General features: G+C 37.7%; 1 protein-coding gene and 1 pseudogene across 1 annotated transcript; one reads left to right on the top strand and one right to left on the bottom strand.

Moving 5' to 3' along the window:
* The first annotated feature begins 322 nt into the window (after positions 1-322).
* LOC139888165 (nuclear poly(A) polymerase 2-like) lies at positions 323-9765 on the top strand (annotated as a pseudogene).
* An 876-nt stretch (positions 9766-10641) lies between these two features.
* On the bottom strand, positions 10642-14640 carry LOC139891283 (uncharacterized). Its single transcript, XM_071874238.1, has 2 exons — positions 11850-14640; positions 10642-11318 (listed from the first exon to the last, which is right to left on the bottom strand). The coding sequence occupies exons 1-2, from the start codon at positions 14479-14481 to the stop codon at positions 10882-10884; spliced, it is 3069 nt and encodes a 1022-aa protein (XP_071730339.1). The 5' UTR covers positions 14482-14640; the 3' UTR covers positions 10642-10881.
* Positions 14641-14970: the final 330 nt, after the last annotated feature.

The raw sequence follows: 14970 nt of genomic DNA, 5'->3' as shown, positions 1-14970 counted from the left end.
TTACCGGGCACTCAACAAGGTAACTATCAAGAACAAATACCCAATCCCACTTATTGCTGATTTGTTCGATCAACTTGGGAAGGCGAGATACTTCTCCAAGTTAGACTTGAGATCGGGATATTATCAAGTCCGAATTGCCGAAGGAGATGAGGCTAAGACCACATGCGTGACGAGGTATGGCGCTTATGAATTCCTAGTCATGCCCTTTGGTTTAACCAATGCCCCTGCCACATTTTGTACTTTGATGAACAAATTATTCCACCCGTTCCTCGACAAGTTTGTCGTGGTGTACTTAGATGACATAGTCGTATATAGCGACACCATGGAAGATCATGTGAGGCACTTGAAACAAGTTTTCCAAGTACTAAGGGATAATGAGTTGTATGTGAAACTAGAGAAATGCTCATTTGGATTAAAAGAGGTGGAATTTCTTGGACATCGAATAAAAGATGGGAAGTTGCTGATGGACAGGGCTAAGATCAAGGCAATCCAAGAGTGGGAGGCACCAACCAAGGTTACTGATTTACGATCTTTCCTTGGTTTAGTAAACTACTATCGTCGTTTTATCAAGGGATACTCGGCGAAAGCGGCTCCATTGACAGAATTGTTAAAGAAGAACAAAGCTTGGTTGTGGGATGAGACATGTCAAGCAGCATTTGAAGAGTTGAAAGGAGCGGTCATGGAAGAACCGGTGTTGAGACTTCCGAATGTGACCATTCCGTTCGAGTTACACACAGACGCATCGGACTTTGCTATTGGAGGAGTTCTAATGCAAGAGGGTCACCCGATCGCATTCGAAAGCCGGAAACTTAACGAGGCGGAAAGGAAGTACACTGTGCAGGAGAAGGAGATGACGGCGGTGGTTCATTGTTTGAGGACATGGAGGCATTATCTTTTGGGATCAAGGTTCGTGATCAAGACGGATAATGTGGCAACGAGTTATTTTCAAACCCAAAAGAAGTTGAGTCCCAAACAAGCTCGTTGGCAAGACTTCCTAGCCGAATTTGACTATGTGTTGGAGTATAAGCCTGGGAAGGCCAATGTGGTAGCTGATGCCCTAAGTCGTAAGGCGGAGTTTGCAGCGATCACAAAACCACAATTCTTCCTTCAAGATCGTATAAAGGAGGGATTAGAGCATGATCCTATAGCCAAAAACCTTGTTGGATTGGCTCGAGATGGGAAAACGCGAAGGTTTTGGCTCAAGGGTGATCTATTATTCACCAAAGGAGACCGGTTATATGTGCCTAAGTGGGGTGATCTTAGACGGACAATCTTGAAGGAGTGTCATGATTCAAAGTGGGCTGGTCATCCAGGTATCAAGAGGACACTGGCATTAGTAGAAGGCACTTATTATTGGCCAAGGATGGAAGACGACGTAGAGACGTACGTGCGAACATGCCTAATATGCCAACAAGATAAGATAGAGCAACGCCAACCAGGAGGACTATTACAGCCGCTACCTACACCTAAAGGACCATGGGAGAGTATTTCCATGGACTTCATTACTTGCTTACCTAAGTCGGAAGGGTGTGGGAGTATTATAGTCGTGGTAGACCGATTTTCTAAGTATGGTACCTTCATAGCCGCATCATCCGAAGTTACCGCAGATGAAACCGCAAAACTATTTTTCAAGAATGTGGTGAAGTATTGGGGGATACCGCATGTGATAGTAAGTGATCGAGATCCGAGGTTCACGGGGCGTTTTTGGACGGAGTTGTTCAAGATCATGGGGACAGACTTGAATTTCTCCACGAGTTTTCATCCCCAAACGGATGGACAGACGGAAAGGGTGAATGCACTATTGGAGCTCTATCTTCGACACTATGTATGTGCAAATCAACATGATTGGGCTAAGCTTCTTGATATTGCTCAGTTCTCTTATAACATGCAAAGGAGTGAGTCCACGGAGAAGAGTCCTTTTGAGTTGGTGACAGGACGCCAACCTTTGACCCCGAATGCTTTGGCCGCTTCATATGATGGAAGCAGCCCAGCCGCTTATAGAACGATGAAGGAGTGGCATGAACAAGCCGACTTGGCGCGGGCATCACTAGATATGGCGGCCAAGAAAATGAAGAAATGGGCGGATGAGAAAAGACGATGTGACGATCGGTCCAAATCCATATGGACGAACACGTCATTCATTGATTTCATTGCGAGGTATTTGACCTCTATGATACGTTTTGTAAACATTGCATTCTTTTGAAAAGGCACACCATAAATGAAAATTTAAATTAAAGGTTTTCGACATCTAATGATTTCTACATATAGACAATCACCATAAATAATAGTTTACAACAGTACTTCCATTGACAATGCAGTCAAAATAAGATACATGGTGATGATTTGGTGAATGCAACGTTTCCTTGAAAAATATGTCATGCAAGACTCCATGCACATAGCTTGTCTAACATCTAAGCAAACAGCGGAAGACTTCTAGGAAACCTGAGAATAAACATGCTAACAAGTGTCAACACAAAGGTTGGTGAGTTCATAGTTTTAGTGTTTCGTATAATCTGTATATAAAAGTGGATCACAAGATTTTAGTTGTTTCATCCAGAAATGTTTATCAATAGATTATATAAAAGTGGATCACAAGATTTCAGTTGTTTCATCCAGAAACGTTTATCAAAATTATATAAAAGTGGATCACAAGATTTCAGTTGTTTCATCCAGAAACGTTTATCAAAATATTCTACGAAATTGAGCACCCTGGTAACTAAACTTTAACGTATATATAATTTGTACCCTTTGTATAATCATCTTAATAATACACGCAAGCCAACGTGTACGCTTCTCAAATAGCATACGTCCGTTAAAAGGCTAGTGCTCTAGCTCGGACGGGGATATCAAGCCCTATGGATCCATATACAATTATTCGCGCCCACCAGTCCATATCCTATGTACTGGCAGCTACTAGTTACCAAAGCTAAGGGATTTTCGGTTTAACTCAGTGTAGAATTTTGTATGTACTTGTGTCTTATTGCGTTTAAAATAAATTGCATGTATTCTCAGCCCAAAAATATTTAAAGTATTTAAAAAGGGAGACTATAACTCACGCATATAAATATTGTAAATCAGTTAATAAAGCATTTGCATGTATTCTCAGCCCAAAAATGTAGAGAGTAAAAGGGATCATATGAAACTCACTGTTTAATATTGATATACAATATTGTAGGAAAGCATGTAGACGCATCGGAGAGTGGAAGATATCTTGTTGCATCACTGTAGCAATTCACTGTAGCAATTCAATTTTTACTGTAGCAATTCACTGTAGCAAATAGTGATTTTCGAAAACACTGTAGCATTTTGAGTAATGTGGCAATTTGAAAACACTGTAGCAAATTAGTGTTTAACTGGTTCATCTTAAACGCTTTAGTTAACTTATCTAAATATCAATTGAATCAATAAACGAATGTTACTATCATTTATTATATATATGTATATATCTTTTTAATATACATAAATCAGTTTTTAAATACACATTGGACGTTATTTATAAATAAATTTTAATAATAAATATTTAAATTTATCATATACATTAAAATAGATATTTAAACCAATAAGTTTAATGTACGGTATCAAACAATTAATACATTGTTACCTTTTCATGTTATAGTATATACGTATCTATTTACATATAATTGTTCGCGAATCGTCGAAAACAACCGAAGGGTATTTAAATATATAAAAGTAATTCAAAAATTTTGAGATTCAGTTTTACAGACTTTGCTTATCGTGTCGGAAATGTTAATCATACAAAGATTAAGTTTAAATTTAGTCGAAATTTCTGGGTCATCACAGACGACATGTTGAGTTCAAAGTTGGGGACCAAGTGATGGTGAAGCTTTTACCTCAACAATTCAAAACATTTAGGAAGGTGCACAAAGGATTGATCCGGAGATATGAAGGCCCATTCCCGGTAATTGGACGTGTTGGGAACGTATCTTATCGAGTTCAACTACCGCCCAAGTTAAAGATTCATCCAGTCTTCCACGTAAGTTTTCTAAAACCTTATCATGGGGACGAGGAAGACCCAGAACGAGGAGTTTCCAAACGAGCACCAATGGCAGTTGCGACTTCGTTCGATCGTGAAGTGGAAGATATCTTGTTGCATCGAACGGTACGGAGGCGAGGTGTACCGAGATATAGAGAATACCTAGTTAAGTGGCGTAACTTGCCCGATAGTGAAGCAAGCTGGGAAGCCGAAGACTTATTGTGGCAGTTCACAGACAAAATCAAGAAGTATCACGAGGATCACACGATGAGGACGTCGCGAGCTTAGGTGGGGGAGAATGTCACAACCCAATAAGTTTGTGGCCCAACCCACTAAGATTATGACCCAATTAAGGGTTTTAACCCAAGAACCTCATGGAAGGCCCAAGAACATCATGGAAGCTCCCTAGAACTTTCCCATGAGTTCTTCCATGGAATGGTATGGAATGTTCATGGAAATATCTATCTCCATGTATATACTTGAAGTTTCTAGTACTTAGATCCTAACCATTGATTTAGATTAATCTTAGCCATCCATTTTGTGTTAGAAGTAGTATAAATAGGGGTGGTCTCATTTGGCACACCACACCTCAAATCTCAAACATTCTCTCTTGTAAAGCATTCTCAAGCAATATAAGTATTTTCTTCAATTCCACTTGTTCTATAATATTTTCTCTTTTGGTTACTTGAATCATTATAAGGTCCGAGTAAGGCTGACTTAGTAGAGACTAAGTGCCGCACGTGAGCTTATTGAGATAAGTCCGTGACAACTATATACATATACATTATGTATTATTTTGTTATAATTACCAGCATATTTCATTCAAAATTTAATACTTTAGGGATATTTTAGTGACCTAGAATAATTAGTTAAACAAATCGAATGTAACCCTTTATTTATATTGAAACTACATGTTTTGATTGGATTTTTCGGCCCCCTCATTGATAGTGTTCAAGCTCGTCGCTGTCTATAGACTGTTTCAATTACACCGGTTAACCTACATCTACCATGACGTCATTCTCCCTTAGGTAATTCAAAACCTATTTCTATTTTCCCATTTTGTGCATATAAGATTCATATAGATAGATACACCTTTTTATGTATGCATAATTTGTTATATTTATGATTCAATTTAGTAATTACCTTACTATTTTTGGATGTGAAGCTTGATTGTTTTAGTAATTAGCTGAATAGTTAGGTTTTGAATTATGAATAGGTGTTTGAACCTTAGTATGCAGGGCAGCAGGGGTTTATATGGTATAATGCATGGTACAGCACTAAAGCAAGCTTATAATTGAGAAACTAGGGTTTTTGAATTTCACTTTGTAAAAACAATGTTTTGGCCTTCATATTTATATTGAGTTATACTAAACTTGTTATTAGTTGTTAATGCTATTTTTCTAATGCTTTAATTATTTTAGATTTGTGTCATTTTTTAGCTACATTTCTTTTTTAGGTAAGTAAGTTAGTTAATTATGTTATTCATTTGGGTTTGTTGTAGGGTTTTGGTTGCTTTGAGATGGTGCGCTTTGAGAGTGACATTGGTTCTTCACAAACAATACCGCCACCGAAGGCGGTTGTGAAGAAGTATGGTGTCAGGAACCCGATATCATACGTTGGACCCACTGAGGCTGACTTTCACCGAAATGCCCTGTTGGAAAAGGTATACTGCTTTTTACGTCATTTACGTTATTATCAGTTTTTTGTGTGATTTTTCACGATATGTTTGTATTTTGCTGTAAGCTTTTGGTGAATTCGGGTATTTACGAGAGTGCGGAAGAAACTGCAAAGAGAGAAGAGGTTCTTTGTCGTTTGGATAAGGTATTTGAATTGCTTCTTATAGTCTGTTACGTACTTAATGTATCCCAAAGTTGTTTTCAGGGGTCTGATTAAGAATTGCTTTCTATTTAATGTTAACAGGTTATGTCAAAGAAGCAAAAAGTACTATTAGACAGTTGCTTAAAATTTCTAATATTTCTAGTGTATATGTTTAAAATTTGAATAGTTGCTTAGTGACATTAAAATCTGTTTCTCTTATATTGTTTCTATTCGTTTATTGATATGATACCTAGCTTTTGTAATAATGCTGTAGCCTTCAGGTACTCAAAAAGACCATACAAATGTATTGTTTTTTCTTCACTATGAATATTCTGTTTTTCTACTTTTTCTCTCCTTTAGAGGCTATATAATTAATAATTAATAACTTAATCTTTATTATAGATTGTGAAATATTGGGTGAAGCTGTTAACCCGCTTAAAAGGGTTCCCTGAGAGAAAGGTTCAGAAAGCAAATGGAATTGTGCGAACCTTCGGTTCCTATCGCTTAGGGGTACGAAGCTCTATCTATTCCTTCACTTAAGGAAGTTTTGGATCATCAATAGGTCATGCTTGCATTTGTTATACGTTTTGAATATCTATCATGTGCATGGATGTATCTAATTGTATATTTTTGCATAAAAAAAGTCAAAACTGAATGTGTGAACCTTTGGGTCCTAACGCCTTGGGGTACGGACCTCTATGTTTTCCTTTAATTGTGGAAATTTTGATTTGTGAATGTCTTGCTAGTAGAGTTTTATGTAATTTTTAATATAGTTCAGGCCAAGGATGTAAAAGTTGCGAGCCGGAAACGAGTCGGTCGAGACCTTGGAGGGACTAGTTGGTTGAGTCGGGCGTTGACCATCCTTGATTTTGAGTAATAAATAAATTAAACATATGTATATTACACATTAATATATCAAACATAGATATAGGGCACAATCTGTTTTTGAAAAATATTATAGTTTTGACTTAACTTTGACCGACTCTGAACGACTCAACCTGATTTGGCCGGCTTTGACCGGACTTTTTAGTGTTGACCAACTATTAGGCTTTTTTGGGCGAAACATGATGCATTGGCCAACTCAATCGACTTTTACAACTATGGTTCGGGCCCAAATGCAATTGCCCCCCCCCCACCCCCCCCCCCCCCCCCCCCCCCCCCCCCCCCGGCCCGGGGCAGTGGTGTGCGTGTGTGTATGTCACTATATATTGTAGGCTTGTAGCATAAAAAGGTCAAAATTGAAAGTCTTTGGGCATGAAAGAATTAATCATGATAAAACAGTGAGGCATTTTGGTTTCAGGTACATGGTCCGAAGGCTGATATTGATACATTATGTATAGGGCCAGGATATCTCAATCGAGAGGTACTAAATTTAGCTGAGTGGTTTTTTATTGTGAATACAGTCGTATCAATGCTCAAGTCAACCTTTTCATTTCTTTCCTCAGTGTGATTTCTTCGGTGTATTGTATCACATTCTTTTGGAGATGGATGAAATATCAGACCTTCAGCCCATTGTAAATGCACATGTGCCTTTAATGAAATTCAAGTTCTTAGGAATATCTATCGATCTTCTATACGCGAGAGTATCCATGTTAAGTGTTCCAGAAGTAAGTACCAATACATTTGCGTATTTTTTCCTTGTCTTATGTTTTATAATTTCTATGGATTCGACCATATTATTTTTTTGTAAGGTCACTTCTACTTATGCTCTTTAAAATTATTCAATGCTTTGTGTTTGTCAACTTTATGTGGCTGTAGAGTTAGTGATATACGGTAACCTTCTATCATTGTTTGCGTTTAAGTTCAGTTTTTTTCTTGGTGAAATTAACTTGCAACAGGATTTGGACATCTGTCATAACTCTGTGTTGTACAACACCGATGTGAAAAGTGTACGTAGCCTTAATGGTTGCCGGGTTACTGATCAGATTCTTAAACTTGTTCCCAATGTGGAGGCATGTATCATGGTTCACATATATTTGTGTAGTATATAATATATATGGTGTATTATTATTGACTTTTGACATATATCTAATTGCCTAAAATATATTGTAGCACTTTTGCACGACACTCAGATGTTTTAAATTTTGGGCTAAGAGGCGTGGGGTTTACTCGAATGTAAGATTTTTATGTCATCATCTTTTTCGTTTTACACAGGACTTGTAATTATTGGTTCTTATTACTTACTAATACTATTGACCAACCTCTGAATTAGGTTATGGGGTTTCTTGGTGGTGTGAATTGGGCTCTTTTAGTTGCTCAGGTATGCCAGCTGTATCCGAATGCAATACCTAGTATGCTTGTTTCTCGTTTTTTTAGAGTGTATAACAACTGGCGTTGGCCAAACCCGGTCATGCTGTGCCCTATTGAAGAGTGTGGTCTTGGGTACAATGTTTGGGACCCGCGGAAGAATATAGGTGACCGGTCCCATCTTATGCCGATTATTACACCTGCGTACCCTTGTATGAACTCAAGTTACAATGTTTCTGCTAGTACTCTTCGAGTTATGGTTGAACAATTTGAATTTGGAAATAAGGTTTGCGAGGTAACACTAAAACTCCCAAGTGTTGGTCTTTTCATTGCATTTGAGACTGTTGTATAACTCTCGCCGATTACTTTCGATTAATATCCGATTACTCTTTTTCAAGAACAGGCCGTTCCGATTATCTAAAATCTTATTTAATCAATCGGTCAACATTGGTTAATGGTTCAAAATCAGATTTGTTTTTAAAATTCGGAATTAGTCGGTCAACGTCAAAATTAGTTTAACATTTTAATATGAATTTTAACTAGACTTGTAGAGTTTTTGAATAAACGAAAGATTATGTTTATTTTTGTAGACTATTATGTTAAAGTTTATGTTTATGATTTTCTTTCTTATTCACACATTATTTTGAATTTTTTTTTTTTTAAATGTATAAAAAGTCCAATCCGATTAATCCTTGAATTGCTGATTAATCTCTCCAAAGTCCCGATCAAGTACTCTCCAAGTTGAACAAAGCAGATTGGAGTGCTCTATTAACTTCTTAAACTGTTTTTGTTTAGTCTACTATTGATGAGTTGTGTTGTTAATGAACTTTAGGAGATCGAGTTGAACAAAGCAGATTGGAGTGCTCTATTTGAACCCTCTTTGTTTTTCGAGTTGTACAAAAACTATTTGCAGGTAGACATTGTAGCTGCAAATGCAGATGATCTGCTTGCCTGGAAAGGATGGGTGGAATCCCGCCTTAGATATCTTACTTTGCAGGTCCAATTCATCAAATAATTACATACAAATAACAATAATTAGGTCATCATCAAGACAGTACAAGCTTGACTGACATTTATGATATTTTTTTTATTTAGAATTACAATTACAATAATTGTAATAATATTGACCAAAAAGTGCTGCAGGTCAACCTAATTTTAACTTGTTGCTCGATCAACCCACTTTGCCCGTTTTGCCACCTCAGTTGAATATTATTATATCATGTTAATTATGATATTATTATATCCATTAGTTTTTTGTTGCCTTTCAGATTGAACAGGATACGGAAGGGAAGTTGCAGTGCCCCCCTTACCCAAATGATTACGTTGATAGATCTAAACCGTGTCCCCATTGTGCGTTTTTTATGGGGCTTCAGAGTCAGCCTGGAGTGAAATTCAAATTTGAAATGGACAAAACAGTAGGCACATTTAAGGAGAATGTTTACAGTTACAAGTATTGGAGACGAGGGATGAACATTTGTGTGTCTCATGTGCGTAGGAGCAAGCTTCCTAGTTATATATTCCCAAAAGGGTATATTCGTCAAAGACACTTAAGGAACACTCACCAGCATCCTACAGGAGATGCACAAGCCTCTGGTGAGTCTACATCCTCTGATAATCGTTTAAAGCGTAAACATGAAGGTGCTTAATGGGCTTCCATAAGCCCACCGAGGACAGAAACTGATTGCCCAGCAATCCAAGGTCTTCTTTGTCAGGTAATTTTTACAATAAATTTTGAAATTTTCTACCATATTACTTTCCTATTTTTGTGTGAGTTGATATTAACTGGTCACGGTCCACGGACACTTGTATCATTCAGTTTTTGTTTAAGACTATCTTGTGAAAAGTTGTTTATGGTTAGATTTGTTTTATGCTTAGAACGTCAAATGGGCTAAAAATAAATTAAAAATATCAGTTAAAACATAATCATGTGAAATTTTCTACCATCTTACTTTCATATTCTTGTGTGAAAAGTTGTTAAGACATATGAGGTTCATCTGTAGCTTTAAGGTGTATTAGCTATAGCTATTCTTTGTGCTTAGTTTGCTCGTAATTACATCTTTTCTTTTGGAACCAGATTCTATTATTTTGAACTACAGACTACTTAGTATTTTTTCGGTTGGTTGGCTTATATATTATCTGTAGTCCCCAATAGCATGGAGAGGTTTACTGGAAACTGTTAATGTCATGATCCCCATCTTGGAGTCAACAGCTTAAGTTATTGAGAGGGGGATTAGCTTCTGTGTAGCAGGGCCATCTTTTGGGTGTGTAAGTTCTGCTAGCTGGAGAGAAACAACTTTTTTCTTGTTTATCTGTGTGCATAGATATACAGATTTGTACATAGACATAAACATTGGTTCAACCTTTGTGTAGTGTTCATGTTCATCGTAATAACTCTGAGCGACTAAAATGAACGTCTTTGCTTCTATATGCTCGACGTACTATACACAAATTTGGTGTTTTAGATATACAAGAACAATCTCTTTCTATATATTATACATGTTGCGCGTGAAACCACTTGCAATGTGAAGAAGCTAGGTGGTTGTGCTTTTTGTACGGGTGATGATACATACACAACTATTTTTGTTATGAACACAACCAATCATGCTTTACAGTATTGTATTGTACAACACTACAAAGCATGATTGGTTGTGTACATAACAAAATGGTTGTGTACGTATCACTCCCCTGTATGTAAACCGAGTTACCTTCATGCTAATCATAAGCAAATGGTACCTGCATGTCCTTCCACAAGCAGTATTACTCTTGTTTGCACCCCATTCTTGTTAGTTACCCCACTTTGCTAATCTTTGAATGGAATATTTTCACACTTTGATATTGAGGATATCATCATTATCGTCATAGCTTGTGACGTAACTTTCTCTCTTAAGAAGAGGGGCAACATCAAACTCTTCTCTCCCCTCTTTCATCTCGTCGGGGAGATCATGTAAAGGATTACATCTTCTAAGAATTTCAAGAACATCCTTCATTGATGGCCTACTCGAGGGCAATGTGCTAGTGCAAATGAGTCCGAGTTTGAACACGGTGCTCATTTCTTCCATATAAGTATCGGCATCTTTGATATCTGGATCCAAGGCTCCCGCAATGGAGTCCCCTTCACCATAATGCTTCCATGCCCATTCAGCAAGGTTTGAATCCGCATCTCCTTCATTAGGTTCTTTTCCTGTTACAAGTTCAAGTAGTACCACGCCGAAGCTATATACATCGATTCTCTCGTTTATTCTCGTTGTGTAAGCATACTCTGCAATCAAACACGTTCCACAGATTGACTTTCAAGGTCAAACAAACTAATTTCAAACAGTTTAAGATAGTGGTGGCAATTTGGCTCCTTAACTAATGATATGAGTTAATTTTTGTTATGTTTTGTATCAATTTCAAAATTATAGCTCAAAGAGAAATGGGTTAAATAGGTTGAAGTTTGCCCTTAATCTAATTATAGTCTCATACAATCAACCTTTACAAAAACCCACACCAGAAATGACCCGTTTCAACCTGAATTTGACTTTGATCTATCTCCCAACCCGCTCATCTTGCCATCTTAAATCAAAGACAACGTTTATATAACGATGACTTTTGAGGTAAAAGTAACCATGTTTAAACTTGAAATTCAATATATATCGCTCGTGTTTTGTAGAAAAATTTATATTATTATGGGACCATTATAACATATATAAGTAAGAAAATGTATGTATCATATTTGTAAGTAAATCTAGTTCAAATTTGTTAAGTGGTTGACATGAAAAGTCAAAGAGTGATGGGTAATAGTTCTTACCAGGAGCAAAGTAACCCATTGAGCCAACTATGGAAGACATACCACCCTCACCAGGTTTCTGCTTTTCCAAAATCTTTGCAAGTCCAAAATCAGCAATTTTCGCTTTGAACTCAAATTCCAACAATATATTGGTTGACTTCACATCTCTATGCACAATCGGGGGCGAACAATCGTGATGCATATAGCAAAGACCTTGGGCTGCACCTATTGCGATCTGCAATCGCTTAGGCCAGTCCAACACAAATCGACCGGGCTCTAATTTTCTCTTCTTCCCATGTAACCACTTATCTAAACTCTGGTGCACCATGTACTCGTAAACTAGAAGTTTAGAGTTTTGACTGGATAGACAGCAAAGTAGTTTTACTATGTTCGAGTGACGAATGGAACCTAATATTTGAACCTCGGACGTGAACTCGTTTTCAAGAATTTGGTCTAGTTTCTTGTTATTCCAAATTCGCTTTACAGCAACGTAACCTCGTGGTTGACCGACATCGATTTTATATACTTTCCCAAATCCACCTGTACCGATCACATTGGCTTCACTCATGCAGGACAAAATGTTTTCTTCAGTGAAATCCATTTTGTGGAATGTAGTCAGTTTCCAAGTTGTTCGAATCCGTTTTTGTTTCTTCTTTAATTTGTCCCTGAAAATGTACAATGTTAACAGGACTGTTACGAGTACAACAAACGTTGATAAAACGATGATCATGGCTATGATTTTGGGTGGAAATTTCTTGGATTGTGAGTTTTTGGTTGAACAGTTTTGAAGGTTGGAAATTGGGGATGTAGCACAAAGGTTAGGATTGTTAAAGAAACTGTTTTGATAAGCCATGTTATCAAAAGCAGATGGAACTTTTCCAGTTAACTTGTTCGAAGAAAGATTCAAACTCGTAAGTTTCAGATCACCCAATTGCGATGGAATTTGGCCCGAAAATTGGTTTTCTGATAAATCAAGTACAAGAAGATCTTGTAAAGAACTAATCGAAGACGGAATCTGGCCAGAAAGTTTGTTTCTGGCCAGATTTAAAGTCGTTAACGAGTTCCACGACTTGAACTCTGACGGCAACTCACCGGAAAGTGAATTTCCGTCTAGATAAACAACGGTTAGCTCTGATAAATTAGTGAATTCGGGTGGGATTTCACCGGAAAACATGTTATTACTAGCTATAAACACATTAAGTTTCACCCAAGATGAAATTTCCGATGGAATTCGGCCCGAAAACTTGTTATCACCAATCTCTAATCTAGATAAATTCCAAGCAACTTTACTCGGAAGCTCACCGGAAAACGAGTTTCCGGCCAGTCTCAAACTTGTTAGATTCAACAATGTCCAGATCTTAGAAGGAACCTCACCACTAAGCTTATTATCATAAAGTTGTATAGTGGTAATTCTATCACAACTCTCGAGCGATTTCGGAATCTCTCCGGTGAGATTGTTTGTAAAAGCAACCACACCGGTCAAAGAACCACCTGCACATAAACTCTCCGGTAGTTTTCCGGTCAGGTTGTTTTCCGAAACTTCAAACGCTTCGAGTTTCGAATGAAGTCCAAACTCGGAAGGTAAATTTCCGGTTAATCGGTTCCTAAACACTCTAAATATCTTCAAGGTAGGAATCTGAGAAATACTATCAGGAATACTTCCCGAAAACTTATTCGAATACAAATTAAAAACCTGCAGTTTTTGTGACTTCCCAAAACCATCAGGAATTGTACCATTCAAATCGTTCATCGAAATATCGATTTCAGTCAAATTCGGAAGCCGAATCACCGATGAAATTCCACCAGATAAATAATTCTTGTACAAGAACACATAATTCAAATTCTGAAGCTGAAACAATCCAGAAGGTATTTCACCTTCTAGATAATTCAAACTTAAATCTAACCTCTCTAGATCAACCAAATTCGATAACGATTCCGGTATTCTACCGGCTAGATTCGTCTCTGTCATCCAGAACACTTTCAATTTATTCAATCTACCAAACTCCATAGCTATTTCCGGATTATCGAATAGGTTGTACGCTAACCCTAACGTCTCTAGATTCGATAAGTTTCCGATTTCTCGCGGTATACTTCCATTAAACAGATTTTCATACATTAGTAAGGAAGTCAACGCCGTTAGGTTTCCGATCGCCGGAGGTATATCGCCGGTGAAGTTATTACCGCCAAATTCAGCTAGTTCCAGCTTCGATAACCGGTGGATATCGTCTGGTAACGTTCCAACGAATATATTTTGTGAAATATCAAGGTGAATTAAATTCGAACAGTTATACAAAACCCTAGGGAACTCGCCTGTGAGGTAATTATCACTGAGAGTTAAATTTTCGAGGTTCTGGAGATCGGAGATAAACGGCGGTATGTAACCGGCGAGTTCCTTGCTGTCAAGTTGAAGTACGGTGACGGAGCCGTTACGGCACTGGATTTCCGGCCAGGTGCAAGGTGATGACGTGGCGTTCCAGTTTGATAGTGATGGTGGATTGCCCCACTGTTGCTTGAGGTTAAGTAAGGTGGACAGTTCAGAAGTTGAGAATTGCTGTGAATTTACGGCGGAGGTGAGGATGAGGATAGTGAAGATGTGAAAGAGTTGCGGTGGTTGTAAATTTTCCGGTGGTGGTTTGTATTGCCGGGAAAACATGTTTAATTTTGTTGGTGTGAAAAGTAAGAAAATGGTGTGCTGACTCTTTTTTTCCGATTATCAAGCCGCCGGATTTAATGGGTGTGGATAAAGGAAGGACCCAGATGTTTATTTACGATTGTACCACTTAAAAGCTACTAGTAGTATTAGAAGGTTCCATGAAACTAACTTGTAAGTAGAGCTAGAAGCCTAGTTAGAAGCTGAAACTTGAGTTTGAGAATGTAGCCGGAGCTAAAGCAGAAACTTATATTATTGTTATTATTATTACCCCTACATGCTAATAGTCGTGGTGATTTTGGTTGTTTCACCCCCAACCCCACCCCAAAAAAAAGTCAAACCGACAATTGACCAAACTTCACTCCAAAAAACGCACAAAACCCCCTTCAACTATCCACACCTTACATAAACTGCACTGAACTCCAGGGGGTAAAACGTCATTTTACTTAATTAAAATAAAAAACTCCCCCCAGCCCCTATGACAACCCGTAT

Source organism: Rutidosis leptorrhynchoides, chromosome 2 (genome assembly GCF_046630445.1).
Source record: "Rutidosis leptorrhynchoides isolate AG116_Rl617_1_P2 chromosome 2, CSIRO_AGI_Rlap_v1, whole genome shotgun sequence".
Lineage (NCBI taxonomy): Eukaryota > Viridiplantae > Streptophyta > Magnoliopsida > Asterales > Asteraceae > Rutidosis > Rutidosis leptorrhynchoides.
This window is presented reverse-complemented; position numbering and strand designations above follow the sequence as displayed.

What these genes read in the sequence shown, in the direction of transcription:
- LOC139891283 (XM_071874238.1), bottom strand. Translation starts at nt 14,481, where the DNA reads ATGTTTTCCCGGCAATACAAACCACCACCGGAAAATTTACAACCACCG. An exon ending in AATGGGTTACTTTGCTCCTG is followed by an intron (nt 11,319 to 11,849) that starts GTAAGAACTATT and finishes GTTTGATTGCAG; the next exon opens with AGTATGCTTACACAACGAGA.